Below are 25,647 nucleotides of genomic sequence, written 5' to 3'. Positions count from 1 at the left end.
GACTCCAACAGTGGAGGCTCTTGAGAAAGGAGCATAGATGAGCAGAGCCAGGGTGTTGGTATGAGCAGCTTAAGACACTGGCCATGTGTGCTATGGGGATGAGGGTGGGGAAAGGTGTGGGAGATCAGAGAAGGCCTCCAGGAACAGTCTGAAGCTGCACTTGTGCTTGCTATTATTTCCTGGATGCCCGAGTCCCTGTCTCTAGAAACTCCCTAGATACAGATGAGGCAGAAGGGACAACAGAACAAAACAAAGAGAAAAGGCATCCCAGGGAAACGCCTGCATTCTTTTTGTTGACAGGTCTTTTTGCTGCCTGTTTCCTAGGTCCACTCATTCTGAAGGGGAATCTAGAGTTCCCAGTCTGTGCTCCAGGACAGGCTCCTCCACTTATCAAATGGTGCCATCAGGCAAGTGATGGAGCCTAAGAAGGGCCTGTGTCTTTAGTTAAGAAAAATGGGATACACTGAACCAGAGAAGTAGGGGTTGGATAAAGTAGGGTTCAGACATGTGCTGGATGGTGTTGTTCCTAGGCAATGAGAAAATAGCTTAGAGGGCCAGATGCCAGAGGCCTGCCTGTTGGGCATCCATGAAGACATGACTCCCTGTCTTGTTCTTGGACAGTCTTGGTGCCCACTCTCTGGTATTGTACTCCAATAATACTGGCTGGTAAGGGAGGACCAGTGCCTGGGGCTTGGGGAGACGTCATAGTTCCCTCTTTCCCTGCCTCAGAGGACATGCTTCCTGGGGAGTGGCAGGAAAAGAACTGCTGTTTGCAAATCTGGTACAACAGACCCAGATTGTTCAGCAAAGTCAGAGTCAACTCCCTCAAAGGACCAGGACTGGCCAACAAGGCCAGGCCTCCCCATAGGCTCATACCCTGCAGGAGGGCTGGGGCAGATGATTGGCAAGGGGTAGCAAGTCTTCTGAACTGCAACAAGGCTGTCAGGGCCCAGCTGCCTTTTGGAAGCAAGGAGCACATTGGGCCTAGAAAGCCAGAACTGTGAGAAGACTGCTACTTTGCAAGGAAGAGGGAAAAAGAGGAGTGAAGATAACAGAGAAAACACAACCCCTCCCACCAGCTCAGGAAATAGCTCTTGATTTTGCTGACTTGAGAGAGCTACATACACATAAAATTCCCTCTTCTTGCCTCAGACAGGCTATCGTTTCTCTATTCTTATCCTTTTGTTTAAAACATTTTTATTAGTCTTATTTTGTCTTAAAATTTTAAACAGCTGTTTATAAAAACACAACAAATACACAACACAAAACAAAACTCGGTAAAAATAACACACTATATAGTACATATACTCAGACCATGTGATATATTTATATAATAAAAGATGAAAATAGTCACTTTCCATAATAAAAATAAGTTCTATTTTTTGTTTATTTTACAATATACTTAATATTCTCTCTTTTGCCTCTTCCTCTCCAGCTTTCTCTCCTTCATTCTGAATCTCAAAGAGGTTCCGTGTGGCTGTCCCCAGCCCAGTGAGCTGGAGTCTGAGAGGCGGTGGGTGGGTAGGTGGCAGAGGGGCTCAGGAACATGCACGACAGCCACATTCCAAGTGTCTCTCCACCTCTTCCACAAACGAGGAGCCATCGGTGCACTGGAAGACATATTTCCGCCGCTTGCTGCGAATCGGCTGGCAGCACTGGCTCCCGCAGCCCCCACGGCACTCCATGATGGGCACCTTGGAGGCTGTGGCACAGGAGGCATAATCTTTCTGGCGGCGGATGGCTTCACGGACTATCTCCCCCAAACATGGATTCTCTGAAGACAGAAAGGTAATGTTAGGGCACGGGTGGTAAAGGGGTGCTTGGGTGCTTCCCTGATTGGCTACCAGGGGACACTTGTGATCTGAAGATGCATACACTTACTCTCTGGTTCATCATCTGCCTCCTTATGCATCCACCCACCCACCCTTCCTTCCTTCTTTCCTTCCTTCCTTCCTTCCTTCCTTCCTTCCTTCCTTCCTTCCTTCCTTTTTTCCTTCCTCCCTCCCTCCCTTCCTTCTTGCCTGCCTGCCTGCCTCCCCCTTTCCACAAATGTGATGTGTTTTTACAGTGCCAGGCTCTACACAAGGATAATCGTGTCCCCAGGATATTCTGGTGGTAGGACTGGGCTTGGGCCCTTCCATCCTCCAAGGGACTGGCAACTGGTAAATAGTGGCTAAATCTTATTACTGGACAGGTGCTTAGATACGAACATTGAAAACATCTGAATTCACTTAATAATCTGGATTGCTGGCTTCTTTGAAACTGGGAGGTCGTGGAGCCCAGCCCACTTCCTCATGTTGCCATGGTGGGCAGAGTGCTAAGAGCTTTGGATAGGGCAGCAGAGCTCCAGCTGGTCCTAGATTCTCCCTATCACTCCCAGTAGCCTGTGTCTCTTGGTGTAGAGCCTGGACACTAATTCTGTCAACACTGAAGTGGATCTATTGGTAACGAGAAACCAAGGTGGAGGAAGCTGTTAAGGGACCTGTTTCTACAAGAGCACATGAAAGTAAGTTGGCCTGGTCCAGGGGCTGGGAAGCAAAAAGATGCTAATAAGGTAAAGGCCCTTCAGGATGCTTCTGGAAGTCCTAGAAACCATAGGGTCCTCCAAAGAGGACCCCCATGTGTGCTGGGATGTTGACCTCTGACCCTGCTCTTCACCTCCAGCCTCTACTTCCTAGTGGTTTTGTTTTTGTTTTTCCCCATCTCCCATTTCCTTCCCTTTCCCTCTCCCCTCTTCTCTGGCACATACATTCCTCTGTCTGGGTATGAGGGCAATGCTACAATTGGAGAATGAGTTGGAGGTTTGTTGTGCTCTTCAATTTTCTGAACTGGTTGGGAAGAATTATATCATGCTTCTTTAAATGTATGGTGGAAGGCATCAGTGAGCTCACGAGGTTCTATGGAAAGCAATAGTGAGCTCACGAGGCCTGGAAATTTGGTTGAAGACTTTCCCCCTTCCTTCCCCTTCCTCCCCCTTCTTTCCCTCCCCCCTCTCTGTCTCTGTGTCTCTGTCTCACTCTGTGCCCAGCATGGTCTCATGCCGCTTAGGCTGGTCTCTGGATGAGCTTGGATTTCTGGTCCCCTTTCTCTCAAGTTTAGGACTACAGGACTGAGGCACCTTTTACTTAATGATGGAAGATGTTTTAAAGGGGAAAACCCTTTTATTTATGAATGTGTGTATACACTATGTGTGTGTTTGCCCGCAGAGGCCATAAGTGGCCATCAGGTTCCCTGTAGCTGGAGTTACAGATAGTTGTGAGCCTCAGGCGGTATAGGTGTGAGGAATCAGACTCGGGTCCTCTCAAGGAGCAGGAAGTGCTCTTCCCTGCTCAGCCATCACTTCAGTCCTGATGACGGAAGGCTTATTACTAATTCAGTTTCCTGTCATGCCTCTTGTCATCTCTGATTTTGCATCTCCTCTCTGCCTTTCGTAGCCTACTTAAAGATTTGTCAATTTTGTTGATCTTTAAAAGGTCCAACTGCTGATCACACTCAGCTTCCTGTTGGTCCCCACTGGGAATAGTGTGGTATGGGCTACAGGCTAGTCTGCACAGTCATGGCTCAAGTGGATGGCGTGGTGTTGCAGCCATGCAAGTGAGTATGGTGGAGTGAGTGTTGGTGAGGCCCCGGGATGGGAAGGCGAGGTGTAGTGAGGTGAGTGTGTCCCCTGGAGTGGGACACACTGCTGCTCTGGGGGCTTGCTCTAGGAGCTTGGGTCATGGTAGGGTCAGCTTATGGGCTCCTTTTCAAAAGCAATACAGCTCTGTAAACTCTAGGCAGTTCCTCAACTGGGCTCAAAGCCTGACAGGATGCAGGGCTGTCCAGCAACAAACATTACAGGTGTTCAGCCCAAGTTTCTGTGGTGTGCCAAGAGCCTACTGCCTACCTCTGTCTGCAAAGAGAAACTCCTAGCTCTGAGTCAGTGCCAATCAAGGAGATAGGGGAGTCCCCTCCCTCCATATGCTACCACCTTGGGGTTCTGGAGTCCACAGGCCTCCCCATTCCTTTGCTGTACTCAAGCATTCTCCATTAGACAGTATAGTAAAGCTGTTGTTGGTATTTCTTGTTGGGTCGTTTTGCTCGTGCTGGACACTCTAGGTGGCTTGTTAGTTGCTTCAAGGATGTCATTCAAGAATCTTAATGTTGAATCCTCAACAACAACATTACTTAGTGTTTACCATAAACCAGTGCAGTTGTTTTGGGTAGGAATTATGACCCAGAGAGAAATGTCCTGCTCAAGGACACAGAATTTTCTTTTCATGACAACAGTGTTGCTTCTGACTTTTAAGAGTCCTAACTTGGGGCTGTAAAGATGGTTCAGCAGTTCAGAGTGATTCCTGATCTTCTAGAGGACCTGAGACCTCAAGTTCACTTCCCAGCACCCAGATAGCTCACAATCACTTGTAACTCCAGTTCCAGGGGATCTGATGATCTCTTCTGTCGTCCATGGGCAATGCACTCACATGGCACACACACACACACACACACACACACCTCTCTCTCTCACACACACCTCTCTCTCTCTCTCTCTCTCTCTCTCTCTCTCTCTCTCTCTCTCTCTCTCACACACACACACACACACACACACACACACACACACACACACACACACACGGAAATAATAAAAATAGATCTTTAAAAATTCCTAACAGATTTTCCATGAAGTTAGGTCATACATTTCAGCTCCCCAACTCTTAGCACATTCCTAGGTACCACATACTCTACACAGTATATACTCTTCTGAGAAACCCTGCAAGGTAGCATGACAGTCAGCCAGTGACCACAATGACCCCATCACCTGCTATGTCTTCTATGTAGCAGCCTTCAGTTAATGCACCTTAGTGATGGAACTGATAATAATGACCTGGAGATGGGCAGTACAAGCTACTTCTCTGACTACATCATTGAAGATACCACGTATGACCTTCTTCCTTGCTATATGATTTGCTCTGGGGAAAATCAGCTACTCTGATCCCTGTTTTGTTCATAGGCCCCCCTCCCCATGCCACAAGAACAGTAGACTCACCTTGCTCACAGTGATTGCCACTGAAGCCAGGCTGGCACAGGCAGTAAGGGTCCCCATGATCTGAGATGTGGCATTGTCCATGGTGGCACTTGAAGGCTGAGCAGGCATTGGCAGAGTCATTCTTGTGGTCACACAAGGCTCCTCCGTAGCCCTCTGCACACTTGCACATGTATGTGCTGCCAGTTGCCACACATTTCCCATGGCTGCAGCTGGGGGCAAGGGGCAAAGGAGACCAGAGTTAGGGTTGCTAGCATCTTCCTCTGTCCTTCCAGCCAGAGGATCAGAGCTGTGGGACCTTGTGTTGTGTACAGACCTCCTTCAGTCAGCAAGCATCCAAGCACCTCTTTTCATGTGAACCCCATGTAGCCAGAAGCCCATGAGCCCTAGCAAAAATGCCAGCTCTGGCCAGATGCCAATGTACTTGCTGTTCCCTACAGAGACATCAGAGTCTTCACAGCCCAACCAACAGACTTTAAGCTTTCTGTCAACACAAACAATAATTACTTTTGTGTTTCTTTAAAACAGGGTCTCATTGTGTAGACCAGGTTGGCTTCAAACTCACAGAGATCTGCTTGTTTTTGCCTCCCAAGTGCTGGGATTAAAGGCATGCAACACCACATATGGCAAAGGTAATTTTAAATATTGCATTTTATTAACTATGTACGTGTGTGCGTGTGCAAACACCAGTACACACGTGGGTGTGCGGGCGCACATGTAGAGGTCAGGAGAAAACTTGTTACAGTAGGTTCTCTCCTTCTACCACGTGGGTCCTGGGGATTGAACTCAGGTTGTTAGGCTTAGCAGCAAGCTCCTCTACCCACTGAGCCATTTCACTGGTCTCTAAATATTTTAATCCTCCTTCAATTTAAAGAGCAAACGCTATTGCTACTATTACTACCACTACAGGTTGAACAACCCTGGCACCAAATGCCTTCAAACCCAAAATGTTTTAAATGTCATGGGTTCCAGGTGAAAAATCCTAACCTGACCTCCAGTGATGGCTGCTGATAAAACACAGATGCACTGAACACATCATACAGATTTATCAGGCCATGTGTGTGAGGGGCCTATGAAATACAAATGAACTTTGTGTGTGAGATTGGTTCTCATCCCCCAAGTATCTCAGAGGTATATGTGCATAATCCAAAAGTGAAAGGATACCCCAAATGTAAACCATTTTTAGTTCGGGCATTTTGGACAAGAGACATTTAGCCTGTTCTCGGCAGATGGCACAAGCTGTGTACCAGGCACTGTGTTAAGTGTATCACTCTGCATTCCATGACAGCCCCTCCCATGAACTAGCCTTCTGTCCACCTCCCAGAGTGAAGGATGGATGGCAAACTCTTCATTGTGTAAGGAAAAGTTTTTAGGGCTATGTATTTTATGTGTATGATGGTTTTACCCGCACATACATATGTGTATCATGTATGTGCCTGGTGCCTGTGGACACTAGAGGAAGGCACTGAATCCTCTGGAATCGTAGTTACAGATAGTTGTGAGTCACCATGCGGGTGCTGGGGACTGAACCCAGGTCCTTTGCAAGAGCAGCAAGTACCCTTAACCATTAAAGCATCTCTTTTTTTTTTCATCAAAAATTTAAAAAGATTTATGTAATTTTTATCTATGTGGGTATTTTGTCTGCTTGCATGTATGTGTGCCATGTGTGTGCCTAGTGTTCACAAAGGCCAGAAAATGGTGTCGGATCCCCTGGAACTGGAGTTACAGATGGTTGTGAGCTGTTATGTGAATCTGGAAATTGAACCTAGGTCCTTTGGAAGCACAGTCAGTGCTCTTAACCACTAAGCTTCATGTTAATTCCAGGACCAGGCACATACATCAAGAGTAACAGGAAGTTTAGGGCTCCTTCCTTCTTGATCAAGACTATTATTTCCTGACTTTTTCAGCCAGCCAAATTACCACTCTTGAGTCTAGTATTCTATTTTGCCAATTGCAGTTTCTAGGAACACTGGGTCTCTTGCATTGAGTACAAGGCCCTGCACATAGTAGGTCGTCCACAAACACGTGTTTAATGAATCATGAGTGACTGAACCATTACAGGTGATTCAGATGTGCACTGTTATGCAGAAACAGGAACTGTAATTCATCTGTCTTCTATGTGCTGTCCTGTGTTTGGGGCTCTATTTCCCTTAAGAGATGCTTTTCTGATCACACAGGGGCAGCACAGACTCGGGCAGTGGCTTTCACAGATCCTAAGGGCTGCATGGTGGAGACAGATCTTTTGAGAAAGCCCCTCCTCATGCTAATGCTTTCAAGCCAGGCCTGCTGCTTGGATGTAGGAGACCTGCTTATTGACATTTTAAGCTGTTGTGCTGTCCACAGTAGGACCACAATTCCCCCAGCACCCATCAGTATCTATTCCTTATATGTGGGCAGGGCAACTTGTGAGCCCTTAGGGTACTCACCTGTGACCAAGGCAGGGGTCACGAGCTTCCTGATCACACAAGGGACCTGTCCATCCTGGGTGACACTCACACACTACACTGTCCTTCTCCACAGAGCGACAGAGGCCATGTCGACACACAGTGCAGGACTTGCAGCCTGGAGAGACCCCCAGGGACTGAGGTGGGAGAGCCTTGAAATCCTGCAATTCGTTGTTGATGCGAACTTCGTGGATACAGCCATGGAAGCCGCCCAGCGGCCTGTCTGCACCCTGGCGTAAGGCTGAGAGGCCTGTGGAGGTGGGGATGCCTGTGGGAGGAAGGCAGGACAGCCTGAAGATACACCCTTGCCTCACCGTCACCCTTCAAGGTGAGACCACACACAGCGCATGTTCACAGTTACCATTTAGAGCTCTGGGCCTCTGCTGTATAAACTGAGCTAACAGGTCAGAGACCAGGCCTTATCTTCACAGTGGCGAGTCCTTGCTTTGGTGCCATTAAAACTCAACTTATCACCAGTATTTAGTCTCAGAAAAAAAAAAAAAAAACCCACAGAAGTCTGTACTTTGAACTTTCAAAGGAGAAACAAGAGGACCTGTCATCTACTGCCACACAGTCCCATTGGCTTAACCAAGGCCCACCCCTTAGGTATGGAAGTATGGTCTAATGTTCCTCCATTCATGCCATACCTAAGGGGTTCAAGGTTACCAGGCTATTTGTTACCCTCTGTGCTATACTGATGCCTTTCTCAGACTACTGGTAAAGGCCTGATTTTGTTTTCAGTGACGTCTGGTTTATGTTCTCTCTCTGCTCTTTCTGTTGGGCTCATGGCTTAACTGTTGTGAATGGTTAATATACACACAGCCCTGGGTTGGATCCCCAGCACTGCATACACTGGGCAGGGTGTCACTCAGTAGTAATTCCAGCTCTCACTCAGGAGGTAGAGGCAGGAGTATTAGAAGTTCAAGGTTATCCTTGTCTATAGATGAAGTTTGAGGCCAGCCTGGGATACATGAGACCCTGGCTCAAATAAACAATAAACAAATAAATGCAGCTTCTACTCTCCTCCTTCCATGTTATTCTTATCCAGGCCACATGTTGGGTGGAAAATGTGCCCAGTTTTGTTGTGGCCACAGTGGAGCAGGTGCAGGGAAGGGGCATTCTTCCTTGTGGAGAATCTGTGTCCTGAGATGGATCTGGGCCAGGAGTACTCTGTGTCCCTTGCATCTGGATGGCCTGCTTATAAGTGCAAGTCCCTGGGTCCATGCCAGCCCTTGGCAGGGGACACCTGGGTTGAAGCCTTAGGAATCTGCATTGAACAAACTGCTTTGGTGAACACATGTGTCTTGGGGTACAAACCAGGGTGTTGCTCTCTCCCACTAGGGTAGCACTCTACCTCTGAGTCCCAGTCTGAACACCCTCCCCGGCTCTGATGTCAGTTTTTCTTTTCTTCAAGACCCACCAGCCCAGGGGCTTCATTTCTGGTCTAGGTAGCTTGTGGTGGTTTGCCATTTTTGCTTTTGTACAACCTTGACCTAGGTGTGATGCTTTTTGCCATGTCCAAGAGGTGTCAGGCCAGAGGGGTACGGTCCTGAAGTTTGCAGACTGCAGCAGAGCCGGGACACCCTTCCATCTGATCCTCTTTACCCCTCCTCCCCTCCCTGCACACCTCTTATTCTCACAGAGGCCCACTCTTTGCTTGACAAGCATTTGTCCAGAATCTGTTCCTCATGGCTGGGCTAGTTAGTGCCTGGCCACCCTTTCAGCAGCCAGTTTTGTTATTACTTCCTCCAGGAAGTCTCCCTTGACTTTGGCAGTAGGTGCCAAGAGGACATCAAGGAGACCCCTGGCATCAGGTCTGGGTGTCAGTGCAGAAGCAGAAAACCACAAAGGTGCAAAGGGTGGGGCAAGGTGGTGATGGGGGCGTGTTACCTCCAAGATAGAGGGGGCTGTTGATGCCCACTGCTGGCTGCTTCTGGAGCTTCCCCAGGCTCTTGGGGGCTCCTTTGTCCACCACCAGGTTCAAGGTCTGGTTTAGCATCACCAGCTCCACACTGTGAAACTGACCGTCGTTCACCGTCTCCACACTGGACAGGAGAGAAAGGGAAAGAGCCAGAGGTGAAGCACATTCCAGGGCCAGGCACAGGGCTGCTTGCAATCTGCTTTAGTTTGCATTTGGAAACAACTGTGAATTTACTGAAGTTGTGAAAATAAAAACAGAAAATACCCTTTTGTCCAGGCTCTCCAATTACTTCCATTTGGCCTCCACCTCCACGCTTTTTCTGATATATGTATGGGTAAGCTATGCATGTCATGACCCTTGACCTCTTGATCCCTCAGGTGTGTCTCCCAAGGTCAGGGCTGTTTTCTCACATAAGCACAGTGTCCTGTGTGAGCAGTTAATGTTCATGCCAATTCTATGTTCAGATGTGCAGTGGCCCCAATGACAGTTCTTGTAGCAGGTTCTGATCCCACCACCAAGCCAGCCTAGTGGCACTGCAGTTGCTGCTCAGTTCTTGCCCTGGTCCTTTCACAGAGTGGGCAAGCTATGCCTGGCTCATCACCTCAGGTTGGCTCTGCCCACACACTGCCTGGACACTTGCTCACTGAAGATGCAATCCCTTCAAATGCCCCATTTCCTCCGTTAACCCCACTGAGCGTTAGATAGCTTTGCTCTAGAAAACACCTGGGAGAAAATGTTTTAGTATGATGTGATTTTTGTTTTCCTAGCATGTATGCGACAAACTCTCTCTAGGCAAAGAGGTCAGTAGTTTTCGTTTGTTCCACCTAAATTCATTGTATTACCATCAGTTCTGAGCATGCCACATCTGAGGAAAGAGTGCCTCATAATTATGCCACGAGTCTACCCTCATCTCAGAACTATAGACTTGAAAGCCTAGAGAAACGGAGTTGCTTACTCCCCTCCCCCAGCTAATCTGTGATAGAGCAGGGACTTATGATGGGCCACGTATAGTACTAAATCACTCACCTATATTATTTAATAATTCTATGAAGCAGGTACCAGATAACACACTTTGCAGATAAAGACACTAAGCCCCAGACAGATTAAGTGACTTGTTTGAGGCCATCCAGCTAATACATGCCAGAGATAGGGTTTATAAAGGCAAAACTTTGGATTCCACAGTTCTATTCCTTACTAATGCCATGACCCTTTAATACAGTTCCTCATGTTGTGGTAATCCCAACCATAAAATTATTTCATTGCTACTTTATACTGTAATTTTGCTGCCGTTATGAACTGTAATGTAAATGTCTAATATTCAGGGTGGTCTTAGGCGACCGCTGTGAAAGGGTCGTTCAGTTCCACAAAGGGGTTGTGACCCACAGGTTGAGAACAACTGTCCTAGAACTAGAGTTACAGGTGGTTGTGAGCTCTACAATATGGGTGCTGGGAACCAAATCTAGGTCTTCTGCAAGAGCAGCAAATGCTTTCGTCCCTCTCTTTTGCTTTTAATAGTGGTAGCAAGTAGGCTATGGGCTATGCTGAAAACCTTCATTTACCCCTAACAAGCCAGAAGGCAGGAGGTACATCTTTCCTCCTTTGGGAACAGGAGACTTATAACCTAGTGCCTCAAGTGGAAATAGTAGAGTTAGGACTTAAGTTCATGTCTCCCAGCTATGGGACTCTCAGCCACTGTACAGAAAACATTATCAGGTGGTCATTTCTCGTGGATGCCAGGAGTGACCAATAGATGGCGGCAGAGCCCTGCAGGAACAAAGCCTTGCGATTGCTTTCGGCAAGCAGTCTGGGCCTATAGACCCCACTCTAGCAACTGACTCAGCCTGCAACCACCACAGTGGGAGTGTGGGTTTAATGGAAACTTGACCAGTGTCTAAGCCAAAGCGCTTTCCATCCTGGGCTTTCTCCAAGCAATCAGGCTTCCCATCCCTCAAACAGGAGTGATGATGTTCACTGGTTCATGTGTTGAGGATCAAATGGGACAAAGACCTTGGCAGTGGATGGGCTGGTAATAATGCAAACTGCCAGGGTATGCACTCTGCCCGGTAGAGCTGAATTGTGCATAGAGTTTTGAATGGCAAGTCTTAAAAAAACAAAACCAACCAAACAAACAAATAACCCCCTCCCAAACACAAGACATGTCCCCCCTAACTCTGACTATCCAGTTTCTCTTGATAATCTATAGCTGCTACCTCACAACAGTGCCCACAGGAGTTCTAGTTAGCTGCCCCTTCCCACAGGTCCCTGGCCCTGTGGGCAGAGGAGACCATGGAAAGTCTGTATACCAAAGGTCTGGCCTATTCTGGGTCAGGAAAGCCCAAGGTGGGCTTGCTGTGTGTCTGCCCTGTAATCTACAGTAGAATCTTGATATGCTCCTTCACTTCTCATGACTGCTGGGGACCTAAGCAGAATCAGGGATGGGCAGAAGGGAGGCCCTGGAATCTACATGCTCCAGGAGAGCGAAGTCTGCAGGGGTCCTGGCAGCTCACCTTTCTGAGGCTTGTTCATGGGAGCCTAAGGGAACAGAAATGTGTAGGCTGCCAACTCCTCTGATAAGCCAGCTTTGGTTTGGCTTCTTGGCTTTCATACAAGGCTGGCATAGCCTCCAGGTAGCAAGAAGTCACTGCAGTGACTCTGAAGAATGGCCTCCTGCCCCCTCAGCTCCTGTCAGCTCACAGCCTCTGCCAGCATGACATTCAGAGGACATCAAATGCCCCTTAGTGTTAAGTTAGGCTCCTTCCCCTGGGAGACCTCCCTTATCTTCCAGGCAGGAACATTTACTCCTTCTTCAGAAGTGTCCCCACAGCAGGCTGGCAAGCCTCCAGAGAGGCTTGTTAGATTCTTCCTGGGTAGCCACTGCCTGTCAACATGTGTGTCTTCTTCTATGTTTGGGATGTTTAATCTCATGTCCCCTTTACTTGGCCCAGGTGCCTGACAGGTGTTTACGAAGTCAGTGAGTGAGAGATAATAGTACAGGTTGAGCATTCCTATAACCGAAAATCAAAATGCAAAAGTCTCCAAAAATATGAAAAAAATTTGAGCACTAACATGATGTCACAAATGGAAAACTCCACACGCGACCTCATGTGATGGGTGGCAATCAAAACAGGTATTAATAAAAATACTTCATGTTTTCTAAAATTGCCTTTAGACTATATAGATGATGTGCATATAAACATACATTAACTTCCCCATAAAATCACTTTTTATGTGTTATTTCTGGAGCCTAGAGCCCCTTATGATAATGAATGGAAGGGCTGTGACATTCTGTCACCAGGATTGGCACGAGAATGCAAGTCATCTTTTTCCAAGGGCACACCATCTCCCTAGTGGACTTGATAAACTCATACAACTCCCTGGTGGCAGTTTTAAGGGGTAGCAATGGTTTCATTCTTGGCATAGTGTTTCTAGAAGGCTCCTCACTGCACAGAGCCCAGCTGCTTCTGGAAGCCTGTTTTTAACCTTCTGCCCTGAGCAGTCCACATCACTGTTCATTTGCCAAGTACTGTTTTACACTCACCAGCACCAAATACCCATCAGTGCCATAGGAAATTGGCCAAGGAAGTAGGGGAGACCATTTCTTTACCTTCTAAGTGACACCAAGTGTTTTTTGTCAGGGATATGGCTTGTCAGGTGGCCAATGGCCCTGTTTCCCTACTCTCTGTCCTTCCCACTTGGTTCAAGGTTACCAGTTTTAGAAACAAAGATGTTAGGAGACAGTGTCTGCTGATTCCTACTGAGGCTGGTCTTGTTTCTCTTCATCCTGTGCGCCTTCTGCTCTGTCTCTCGTTATTGCTGCTGTCTCAACTTAGTCCACCTACTTGTCCTTTCTGTACACATGAGTTTCTCCATTCATGACCCAATGCAAACAGCTCCTTTTCTAGAGACTTTTCACACATTCACCTCTGCTTCTTAAATTTATGCATCAAGCTGGATGTGTGGCACACTTTTAATCCTAGTGCTCTGGAGGCAGAGGCAGGTGGGTCTCTGGGAATTTGAGGCTAGCCTGGTGAGGCTACACAGTGAGTTTCAGGCCAGATGGGGTGACACAGTAGGATCTTGTTTCAAAACATTTTTTTTTTTAAATTCATGAGAGTCACCTGAAAGATTCCTTAAATACAGATTTGCTATTTTCTGTCTGGTAGCTTCAGAATCATCACTTCTAGGGTAAGGACTGAAGATGTGTACTTCTGTATTTTTACCAGGTCACAAGGTGTTGCCACCTCAGGACCACACTCTGCTCTGAGAATCACTATTTCCTCCTCCATTGCTCGTTCTCTTCCATCTCCCACTCCACCGTGTGTGTGTGTGTGTGTGTGTGTGTGTGTGTGTGTGTGTGTGTGTGTGTATGCATGTATATATGTGATATGAAGACTGAACTCAGAGGCTACATGTTGGGTAAACACACTTCTACTGAGTGATACCCTCCAGCCCAAACTGTTGTTTGTATATTTAGTTTTTTTGAGTCAGGGTAGCCCTTGATGTCCTGGAACCCACCATGTTGACCAGGCAGGCTCTGAACTCACAGAAATCTGCACACACTCCTTGGCCTCCGGAGCACTGGAATTAAAGGCATTTGCTACCATGACCAGCTCACACCACTGGCTTTAACCAAGGGTTTCAAACTGGGTATGTTAGAGGAGAACGAGAAGCCTGTGCCTTCAACTCTGCAGGGCAGTTCCACCTCTATGTATTAATAGTTTTAAGTTCAATACAAAGTTTCGGATGAAGAAAAGATTTAGTTAAAGGGAAAAGCTCTTAAGACCCCTGGGGGAGTGTGGCCTCTTCTGTGAACAGTCTTCTTGAGATTGGCTCCTTCTGCTGTTGGCTTTACATGACTCAAGGGCAACACAGACAGGCATTGAAAGCTCTAGTGGTTATTAAAAATACTACAAACTGTAACTAATTTTCATTTTTAATCATTATTTGGTAGAGGTTTGAGTGTCCATTAGCTGAAGAGTTCAGGATCAAAAGTAGTTTTCCCTAGTTATATACTATTTGCATACATTTAGGGACTGACTGCCCTCCACCTAAAATGCTCTAAGAACTGAAAACTGTTGAGTTTCTCATTCTGGAGAATTATTTCAGATGAAGGATGCTCACTCTGTTCTTTATGAGAGGGCAGAAAACATTTAGAGTGAACGGGCGTGTCTGTGTGAGACATCACTAGGGAAGGCTGAAGAGAGTGAGTAGGCGGAGTGTGTGCTGAAGTTGATACACGGGGGAGCTGTTGCACAGCAGCCATATAGAAAGTGGGTGGCTGAAGTCTGCAGCTGAGGGGTCCCCCAAAGGCTTGTGTGTTGAAGGATTGGTCCAGAGTCTGTAGTGCTCCTGGGAGGTGGTGGAACCTTCAAGAAGCCTATGTGGGAAGTCCTCTGCTCACTGAGGGGCACAGCCTGAAGGGAATGATGGGACTCTGGCCCTCTCATCTCTCTTGGCTTTTCAGCTGCCATGAGGTGAGTAGCTTGCTCTAATACCTGCTTCCCACCATGATGAGAGAGTCAGAATCACGACTGATAGCTCTTAAAACTGTGAGCCAAGAGAAACCTTCCCTCTTTATTTATTTATTTTTGGTTTTTCGAGACAGGGTTTCTCTGTATTGCTTTGGAGCCTGTCCTGGAACTTGCTCTGTAGACCACACTGGCCTCGAACTCACAGAGATTCACCTGCCTCTGCCTCCCAAGTGCTGGGATTAAAGGTGTGTGCCACCAACACCTGGCAACCTCCCCTCTTTATAAGTTGGTCTTCTCTGGTATTTTGTTATAGCAATAGCAAGCTGCCCAACCTACAGGGCGACTGTTAGAAAGACTTTAAGTTTAGGAAACACTGTCTTTCAGAACAGTTTGAAAGTCACTTAAGTACAATCCTGTTCCCTGGGTGCTCTTGAATCTCCCCTTCTTGAATTGCATGCTAATCGCCCTGCTTTCTTTCTTAAACTAATAAAAGATTAGGATGACATTTTGAAAAGGGCACCTCATTAAGCAGCCTCATCTCCATTGGAGCACCTGGCTCCATGCACAGTAGCCAGCTGGCCATTTATCTTATGGTAATGAGGTGTCATCTCCGCACATGGGCCTGCCTTCCGTTCCTGCTTCTGCCTCCCACCTGCCACTCTGTGAGAAGTGTGTCTGTGTGGGACAGGAGGCCTCAGAGTCACCTGGTGTCTACTCTGGAGGAACATGTTCTGTGGCTGGGAGGGGTATCTTTACCTGTACACCGTGGTTGGAGGGGAGCTCAGACTGTCATACACCAGCCTCACATGGCCCTGGTACAGCTCCAGTGCCAAGGGGTCATTGTCTCCCTTGTAAAGAAGGATGCCATTGTCCTTGTCAGTGGCCACCTGGGGAGAGCAACCAGGGTGTGTGGGTTAGGACATACCCAAGTTCCAACCTCTCCTGACCCACTCTCAGCACCCTCTTCAGGCGGCTGTCTCAGTCAGAGCCTAGACCAGATTGGAATTCAAATCCATATCTTCCCCCCCCCCATCTGGCCTGTCTGTTCCAGAAGGTAAGACTTAAGCTTATACTGCAAGTGCTGGCTGAGCAAACTGCTCCAACAAATATGCATTGAGCATGTACTATGTGCCATGATATCAAGGTCACTGACCATTCAAGGATGCTCAAGTCCCTTATATAAGAGTATCTGCATTGGAGGTCATGAGGGAGCAGAAAGGTTGAGTCAGGTGTAGATTAGAAGAAAGGACATATGATAAGTAGGGTTTTAGTTGGGGGAGGAAGGGAGGGAGAAGGGAACTGGTATTGTCATGTAATTCAATCTTGTTTGTAATTCAAAGAAAAAAAAAAGAGTATCTGCATTGAATCCATGCACTCCTCCCATGTGATTTCCATCTTCTCTAGAAGAATGACAGTAACCTGACACGGGGAAAATGCTGTGGTAATAGGTGTAATGCATGTGTAGTGGTAACCCTCACACCTAACCTTTTGAGATTCTGATATAACCCTGTCGTCTACAAATTCATGCTGGAGAATTGTGCAATAGACTTACAAATAAAAACATCTCATAATGTTTTATACTTTCCAATTTTGTCTGTCTCATATTCATAGCTATCCTTGGCTACACATAGCCTGAGGGCTATCGGCTGGACATTACCTGGTAGGGGCTAAGTATGCCCACACATGTTCAAGATAATGGCAATTTAAAAAAAAAAAAATGTTTTCGATCTGTGGCTGGTTGGGTGTATGCAGGGATGGAAACTGGGCTGGTTGTAACTATATACATCAGGAGGCCCCAACTCTAATCTGTCTCTCCTACTAGTATACAGTGTGATCCAACAAAGTACCTACCCCCTTTGAAGCCTGTCTCTCTGCATGAAACATATACTAACAATTGTAAACAAAGGCTAAAGACTAGAGTTTAACTCAATGTATCCCATGAAGCAAACAATGTCTTCAGAGCCATCTGGAGAAGTTAACTATACTGTTGTCTGGACCTTACCCCTGAGCAAGGTAGCATGAATCTTTGTGGGCAAACATAAGTTTAAAAGCTCTGCTGAGGCTGGAAGCCAGGCTTCAGGAGAAGCTGTCCTGCTGGCCATCTGGCTGCTGGGTAAGTCTCCACAGGACGAGCAGCAAGTATATCTGATAACACATTTGGGTGTCTGGATGGAGGCTGTTCAGGTGGAAGGAGTGAAGGAGGAAGCAGGAGGGTGGGGGAAGTTAGAGCTTCCTATTTATGCTAGTATCGATGGCAATGGTACAGTCTTGCCCACTGGTCAGGCTCTGCAGGGAGAGTATCTTGTGTATCCTTCAGTCTGGAGCAGTGCCTGCTGTGTCTAGGTACTTAAGAGATCCTTGCTGAATCAGTGTTTCACTCGGAAGTTCCAGATTAAACCCTGGCTAAGGCTGCAGAGTTCATGCCCAGAATCACCCAGCAGTGCCTGGGCTACTGATCAGCCTGCACTGTCCAGTTGCATCCCTGAGGCTAAGGTGCTGAAAACAACTTGGTTCATACTAAACTCTTTTCCATTCCCTGAATGTGTCCTGCTTGCCTGTTCTAGGTCTTTGCAAATGTAGCTCTCTCAGCTGGCTCCTCCCCAGCCTTTGTTCTTTCCTTGGTCCCCCCAGTTTATCCTTCTCCCCAGAATTTAGGCAAAGTGCTACATAAGCTTCAGATCTAGTAGCTCTTTCTGCCTCTAGACAGCCTTCCCAATTCCTCCCCACAGGCCAGGAGCATGTGCTCTGTGTTCTCTTAGCACCCATCCTCTCTTGTCATCTTCTCTTTCCCTGTCATTCTGGCTGTTTTGTCCACCATACCACCCAGTGCCCTTTGTCCAGCATAGGATAGTTGCAGGAGTGATTTTTAAAGAATAAATGAGTGAGATTGCAAGAAGCTGACGCCTGCTGTGAGACTCACCAGGAGGTCTCTTATGGACTGCTCTGGGTTGGCCCAGCCCCTACAAAGCTGAACACTGTCTTTGATGTTCTGGGAGAAGAGGTAGGCTTGCTAATGATCTGGGAAACTCCAGCTGTACTCTGAGGGGTGCCACACTGGTTCTTCCAAGGATGGTAGTTGGGAGGGGAAAAGCATACCTGCAGGGAGATGTTGGCTTGGGGCCGGACCTTGGCGGAGGCCAGTTCCACATAGGAGTCCTTGCCTATGAAGTTCACAGTGATGAGTTTCTCACACCTGGGCCCAGCAAAGCCTGGGGGACAGCGGCAAGTGGGCTCCTGTTGCACCACGATGCACTGTGCCCCGTTCTGGCACTCATACTGGTCACAGGGGCTGGTCTGTAGCAGGACCATGGGTGGGGGATGCTCACAGAAGAGCCCACTGGGAAGATGACATGGGAGAAAGGAGACAACCATAGTTATTAATTAAGAGGAGAGCTATAGTGGGAGGTTCCATTCTTGCCTCTATCTGGAGCAGTTCCTTTAAGTTTCAGTCTCTTTTTTTTTTTTTTTTTTATTAAATATCTGAGTCAATGGAGGCAAAATAACCCAGCTCAGTGGGTAAAGGTGCTTGCTGCCAAGCCCGATGACCTGAGTTCGATTTTTGGGACCCATGGTAGAAGAGAGAACTGACTGACTCTCAGATTGTCCTTTGATATTTACAAGCATGTGTGTGTGTTTGGTTTTCAAGCAACCCCAACAGCTGAGCTTCAAGATGGTAGCATCTTCCATTAGGTAGAATCATGCATGCGTGACAATGTGAGCTTGGACTCAAGTCTAACTTCTGTAGAAAGGCCTGCCTCCCTGCCTCCTCCTGCCATCTAGTCTAGGCCACCTTCCTTCTGATGTGCTTCTCTGTCATACCTGAAACCCTGGGGGCAGATGCACGTGTAGCCATTGACTGCGTCCACACACTGGGCTCCGTGGCGGCACTTGTGAGTTGCACAGTCGTCATTGTCTGTTTCACACAACTTCCCACTGTAACCGGGAACACATTCACACCTGGAACATAGGAGAGAGAAACTTGCTCAGGGCCTGCCAACTTGCTGGCAGGTGCTCTTATGCCTCCCCTCGCCAAACCTCTCTCTCCATCAACTCTAGTCCCTGAAGGGCTCACCAGGCCTGGCTCTGCTACTGGGCTCCACTCAGGGTACACAGCCTTTGCTCTTAGAGTCAAGGTCTGTCTGTTGCATGTAGGGGACAAGTTTTGTTTTCAGAACCAGGCTGGGAGCACAGGTGGCATCACACAGCTTTTGGGGCAGATCTGGTTCCTTCCACCTTTGTGTCAGACATGCAGCTGGGCACCTTCAAGGGGGATCTCATCAGATTCTCAGGGGCCTGCAGGGGAGGCCCTTTCCAAAGCAGCATTCAGAAAGCACTCAAGCCACCTCCCCAAAGCCTCATCGAGTGACAGCTACACTTACTGTGTCAGATGCTATTCTAGATGTACTGGCCACTCATGGCCTCTCTGGCTTGCACGTTCTCTCAAAGCCACTGCTCCCCGATAAACTCTACTGATCTGTAGTGCCGTGAACATTGTGGAAAGTCATACAGTGCAGTATAGACATGATGACTAAGATGAAGGAAATGATGGCATCTGTAGTACCCTTGCCTTTGTTTTATTGTTTGTTCAGACATTCAAACTAAGTTAGGACGGATTATAAGCTCTTATTTACCAGAGGGCAGGATGGAAGTGGCTGCCCTTGTGAAAGCCCCAGTCCAGCTGGTCCAGTCCTTCCCTAGAGAGCAGTAGGTGCACAGCCCTACCATACTTCTCTAGCATCCAGACTAAGCCTATATGTAGCCAGAACACGTGTCTGTGGCTCATTTGTTTGAGGTAACACAAAACCGAAATTCCTGCCTAGAAACAGATTTGAGAGCACCTAGGGCTAAGGCATCCCTACAAACACATCCACATAGTGTTTACTTGACTCGCTCTGTTCTGCATAACTTGTGTACCTCTCTGGCCCATCAGCTCAATTCTTCTGGGTAAAGCAAAAATCAAAATGCCATCTCTCCAAAGCACAGGAAGAGGGGGCACAGTCAAGGAGTGCAGGGTGAGCAAGAGCTCTGACTTTGTAGCTTGCATACTCAGGGCCTGACTCCATTTTTGGGGGGGAGGGGAGAGAGGAAACACTTCTCCCTCCCTCCCTCACTGCACTGCTTCCCCATAGAAACAGACAGAGTGGTGTAGAACCCCAGCATCATGCCAGAGCTAGGTACGTGGATGACTAGGGAAGATTCTGAAGGGCCATGGTGGCCCTGTAGATATAGTTCCAGAATCTGAAGACTGACTGGGCAGGCCTGTGTGTGTTCAGATCTGGTGAATTTTACTAGTATTCTACCTGCTCATCTTTACGTACCTGGGGGGCAAATCTAAGATGTGCAACATACTGCTGAAGCAGAACATATTTTAGGGACATGGTGTGTGTCAAAGTCGGTGTCTTCTCTTTTTTTTTTTTTTTTTAGATAAAGTCTTGTAACAAAGCCAGTTAGCCTCAAACTTCCCACACTGCCCAGGATGACCTCATACTCTTGACTTCTATCAGGAAGTCCTGGTGTTAGAGTGTCTGCCATGAGGACTGGAGAGATGGCTCAATTATTAAGAGCACTTGCTGCTCTTACAGAGGCCACAAGTTCGGTTCCCAGAACCCACAGAAGGCAGCTCACAACCACCTGTCACTGTAGTTCCAGTAGGACCTGACACCCTCTTCTGGCCTCTGCAGACACATGCATATACATATACACATAAATAATAATAAAAAAACTGGGGGTGGGCAGATTTAGGGAGATGGTTCATTGTTTAAGAGTACTTGGTTTTTCAGAGGATCCAGGTTTGGTTCCTGGCACCCAAGTGGCAGATCACAACAGTCTACACCTCTACTTTCAGGGTACCTGATGACCCTTCTGGCCTTCTTAGGCACCAGGCACTGTGCACATATGTGTATTTACACACATAAAATAAAAATAAATCTTATTTTAAAAATTAATTTATTTTTATTTTATACGCATTGGTGTTCTGCCTTGGGTGTCCAGTCCCCTGGAACTGGAGTTACAGATAGTTGTGAGCAGTCATGTGGGTGCTGGGAATTGAACCAGGATCGTTTGAAAGAGCAATCAGTGCTCTTAACCGCTGGGCCGTCTCTTTTACCCCAAATGAAAATAAATCTTTAAAAAATTTTTAAAGAAATTTCTGCCACCAAAACTGGTTCAGCCAATTTTCTAAAAGAAGCAAACTAGAAATCTGAGGCATTGGGGATATGCTTCAACACTTCAGCTGCTGGTAGAACTGGGCCTGAAGGAGGGGTGGGAAGGTCAATCTGAATAAGGCACAATGGTGTACGTGAATCAGAATGTCAAAATGAATCTTGTCATTTTGTAAACTAGCTCAAAAAAACCCCCAAAACCAAAACCAAAGCCCAGCTTTGGCAGCCATTTGAGGTTCATTACTTGGATCCAACAGAGCCCTGGAGAGCAGCTGAAACTAACCAACCCTGGCCAAGGCTCAAAAACAGCTGCACAACATTTAACAGGATAAAAACCAACCTTTAAAACATGTTCAAGGCAACTGATGAGTAGGGAAGTTACTCCCACCTTTAAACTCAGTGGTGAAGGCCTGGAGGTGAGAGTATCTACAGACTTCTATGGGCATGGCCTTCTCAGACATTATCGAGCAAAGGAAACACCTATGGATTTTGCCATAAACAAACAAACAAACAAACAAAAAACCCCAAAACCAAAGCGCCAGGCAGTGGTGGAATACACCTTTAGTCCAGTGCTCAGGAGGCAGAGGCTGGTCTGGGCACTGCATTCCTAACACATTTCCAGAAGGTGCCAGTCTGAGGACTTCACGGAAGGGTCTACATACTTCTTAGATCATGGGAGCAGCAGGCGGTGCCACTTCAACTCTTTGCTTTCAAACATTTTGCTATATCTTCCATGTTGACGTTATATAAAGTCTGTGTTGGCTCTAGTGACCATGGGCACAGGACACCTGGAGTACCTGGATCTAGCTGAGAAACCACCCAGACCGGGGTTGACTTGCAGCTCCTCCTCTCTCTTAGTTCCCTGGCAGCCAGGTCTGTGTCACTGGGTCCTGGCTGAGAGTGCCCCAGTTTCTCCACTGGAAACACGAAGTGTCCATGAGACCAGGTACTGCATAGAGTTTTCAGTGTACATGAGCCAATGAGATCTTTATAATTTCCAGGGTCTCTGAGTAGATCTGCCTGATCTTGAGATCTCACTAAAGTGTCCCCAAAGATAAGTAAAGGCCATCCCGACTGCATCACTCTCTCTCACTAATGTCCCTCTAGGTTGTTGTGGGATACCGGGTATTTGAGCATGGGAAGGGAGGGGGCACAATAATAAAATGCCTCATTGGGAGAATGGATTATTGTTTAAATGCATTTTACTATAAAAACTACCATTACTGGGCTGGAGAGATGGCTCAGAGGTTAAGAGCACTGACTGCTCTTCCAGAGGTCCTGAGTTCAATTCCCAGCAACCACATGGCTTACAACCATCCGTTATGAGATCTGGTGCCCTCTTCTGGTGTGCAGATATACATGGAAGCAGAATGTTATATACACAATCAAATAAATAAAAATAAAAAACTACATTACTGCTGAAAAGTGGTGGTGCACACCTTTAATCCCAGCACTTGGGAGGTAGAGGCAGGTGGATTTCTGTGAGTTCAAGGCCAACCTGGTCTACACAGTGAGTTCCAGGACAGGCTCCAAAGCTACAGAGAAACCCTGTCTGGAAAAACCAACCAACCAACCAACCAAACAAACACAACAGCAACAAAAAACCCTACCATTACTGAGTTGGCTTATATAGACTTCCTGAGATACTGTTTCCTAGGGAACATGACATGACATATAAATAAGATGACTCAAGGAAAGCTTGGCTGGTGTTTTCTTTTCTTGTATTGTCCCAGACTCAAGGGCCCTTGGTTATAGCAGAGGGTGAGGTTTTTCAGAACAAACATCAGAGGATCATGGATAATCTGGCAGCTCTAATTGTGTCCACACCCATGCCTGACCAGTTTCCATGGCCTGTTGTGTATTTTCAGTCTGTGCCCTCCTAGCTTACTGTCTACCCATTTGACCTCCTCATTCTGTATAGCTGAGGGCTAGTCACTACTCATTTCCCTTCCTGGCACACCCAAAGCCCTTGCCTGACAGTCTGGGCAGTCTGCTTTGGGTCCAGGCATGGATTTTGCATGTTTCATATCTCTAGGTTTTACCTCATACAGTTTTGTTCACTTGCAGAATACAGACTTGTGTTTAGTAAGCAGAAGCTTTCAATTGGATCCTGGGGTGGTGGATTCTGGGAGTTGCATTCAGGTGACCCCACCTCCTGAAACTCCTTCCTAGCATATGTCAGAGGGGCATGAGCAGGCAGGTAGAGTAGATCAGGGTGGCTCACAGAGAAGCCGTGGCTTCCTTTATCTTGGCAAAGCCAGAGGTCTCATGCCTCTTACAATTGCCCTGGAGATGAACATCTGGCCCAGGATGTCACAGCAGAAAAGGATAATACAGATCTGGGGAGATGGCTGTGCAAGCCTGAGGACCCAGGTTTAGATCCCCCCAAACCCACATAAAAGCCAATCATGGTATTGCAAACTTCAGGCTTAGAAAGTGGAAAGTGACCCTCTTTCAACATTCCACATCAACCTGTGGTTTACACCCACGCTGTGTTGGCGAGTACACACACACAGAGAAAGAAAAAGAAAGCATACACTCAGGAGGCCTCTTCTTAACTCTAAAAATTCCTCATGCGATCCCCATCTGGCTCTGCTGCTGGAAATGGAAGATGCTTTGCCAATGGCAGTGGCTGCTGAACCTAGTCAGAAATCTTGGTCCCATCACCTTCCTTCCACATGTGCAATCTAGCAAACTTTCTGAGGCCATAGGGAAGCAGGACTGTGAAGGTGGCCCACGGGGGTGGAGGGTACACATTGAGTAGGTGACCAGACATCTTTCAGATGGTGGATCAACCTTTGATGGTTTCTTCTGTGGATGGCCCCTCCCTTTCAGTTCTGGGAAGGAGAGACATGCTAAGGTAGGAGAAGGCAGAAGAGAATGAGAAGTCAAAGGGAGGGGGAGAGGAAGAGGGAATGTATCCATCTCTTCATGTGTTTCTATCATCAGAAAGATACAGAAAGGAAGAAACTACAAAGATTAAGGCAACTTGTGGAAATATGACCAGGCCTGGGTCTGATAGAGATGCCCATGAATACAGGAGAGAGGAAAATGGGGTGACAGACTGTGCAGGGGGAGACAGACACTACCTGACTCAGAGCCTCAACCCCTGGCTATTGGAGGCAGAGTCTCAGGGCTCCATGCCAGGTTACAAGGCCAGGGCTTACCTGAATCCTTTGTCCAGGGAGATGCACTTGGCCTCATGCTGACAGAGGTTCATCTCTGGCACACAGTAGTCTATCACCTCATCACAGAGCTCCCCTGCAAATCATGGCAAAGAGAAATTAGGCATCTGGAAGGTACTTGGGATCACCAAGGCCACAAAGGCAGACTTGTCCCACTCTAGGTCATAGGTCATGGACACCAGGAGCCCTACATTCTTCTCTTGGTATATTCTTTCTACTGGACTCCTGACTCAATTTCCCCTAGTGTGACAGTGAGAATGTCCCTGGGGTCTCTCCTTGACACTCAGCACCATCTGGCTGATTTTCTTGACCTTTCTGGAGCCACATGTTAGACTCTGAGCTTGGGATATGCCTATTTATATTGACTTTTTTCCTGTTCACCATCTATTTGTTGACTGGGAGGCACTGTACCAGGTGCTGGGAACACAACAGTAACCAGTCTTATCCTCTTCCATTGCTTAGTCAGAGTAATCTGCACATACTCACAAACATTTGTGAATGCCACCATGACAGTGAACTGTGGACAGAAAGCGGGGGACTCATAACCTTGCTTAGGAGGTCAGGGAGAGCTTCCTGGGAAAACGGAGCATACATGTTATATCTGCTACAGTCAAGAAAGTCAGTTGGATGTTTCAGAGAAGGGAATAAAGGAGCCTGCAGTTCTGATCTCTGGATATACTACCTTTGAAGTTCATGGCACTGCAAAATGCCTAATGTGTCATAAGTACCCAGGGATGGTGAGCATGGATAAATCCAATAAGCCTGCGTCACCTGAAAATATGAATGTAGTTACAGGGTGAGGAGGCAGGACTGCATCACAGAGCAGCAAATGAGTCTAAAGCCAAGATTTTATTTTTTATTAAATTTGTTTTTATTTGTATGTGTATAGGTGTTTTGCCTGAATGTATGTCTATGACTATGTGACCACATGCATGCCCTGCACCTGTGGAGGCCAGTAGAGGGCATCAGATCCCACAGAATTGGAGTTAGAGATGGTTGTGAGCCCCATGTGGGTGTTGGGACTCAAACCCAGGTCCTCTGAAAGGGCAGTCAGTGCTTTTAACTACTGAGCCTGGATTTTATTTTCATAAAAGTCAAGCAGAAAGTGATCTAACAGAGGAAAACTTCTAACCTTGGAAGCTCTTTCCAGAAGGCTAGGGGTTTGAGGTCAGGAACAAATAGGAAGCTAAGAGGGACAAGAAGTATAAAGGTGGCTGGCCAGTGACTGCTTGAGACTGGTCTATGCTGTGGTGGGGACAGGCTGACCCCTGCCACACTCTGATTTGGACCTGAACGGTACCTCTCAACATTTGCTCAGGGAGAGGAACTGTATTCTTGGGAGGCCTCCTCCTCTTCCTGGTCCCCTGCAGAGACTCAGGGACATAGTCAAGTGTCTGGGTAGGATGTGCTTGCTTTTTGAGGCAGAGATGCTGTAATGCTCC

The 25,647-nt window shown here is 47.2% G+C and overlaps 1 protein-coding gene across 1 annotated transcript in view; it reads right to left on the bottom strand.

Annotated features, from left to right (window-relative positions):
* Window positions 1-1,538: 1,538 nt before the first annotated feature.
* Window positions 1,539-25,647, bottom strand: part of Slit3 (slit guidance ligand 3) — a 575,059-nt gene continuing 550,950 nt past the window's right edge. Inside the window, exons 29-36 of the mRNA XM_027425222.2 lie at window positions 24,188-24,281; window positions 18,679-18,816; window positions 17,956-18,196; window positions 15,616-15,746; window positions 9,358-9,512; window positions 7,450-7,735; window positions 5,027-5,235; window positions 1,539-1,774 (exon numbers count right to left, since the gene is read on the bottom strand). Coding sequence (XP_027281023.1) covers window positions 1,539-1,774; window positions 5,027-5,235; window positions 7,450-7,735; window positions 9,358-9,512; window positions 15,616-15,746; window positions 17,956-18,196; window positions 18,679-18,816; window positions 24,188-24,281 — 1,490 coding nt within the window. The remainder of the gene's footprint in view (window positions 1,775-5,026; window positions 5,236-7,449; window positions 7,736-9,357; window positions 9,513-15,615; window positions 15,747-17,955; window positions 18,197-18,678; window positions 18,817-24,187; window positions 24,282-25,647) is intronic.

Source organism: Cricetulus griseus, chromosome 7, assembly GCF_003668045.3.
Source record: "Cricetulus griseus strain 17A/GY chromosome 7, alternate assembly CriGri-PICRH-1.0, whole genome shotgun sequence".
Taxonomy (NCBI): Eukaryota; Metazoa; Chordata; class Mammalia; order Rodentia; family Cricetidae; genus Cricetulus; species Cricetulus griseus.
Note: the sequence above shows the minus strand (reverse complement) of the source record. Positions and strands in the feature narration are given on the sequence as shown.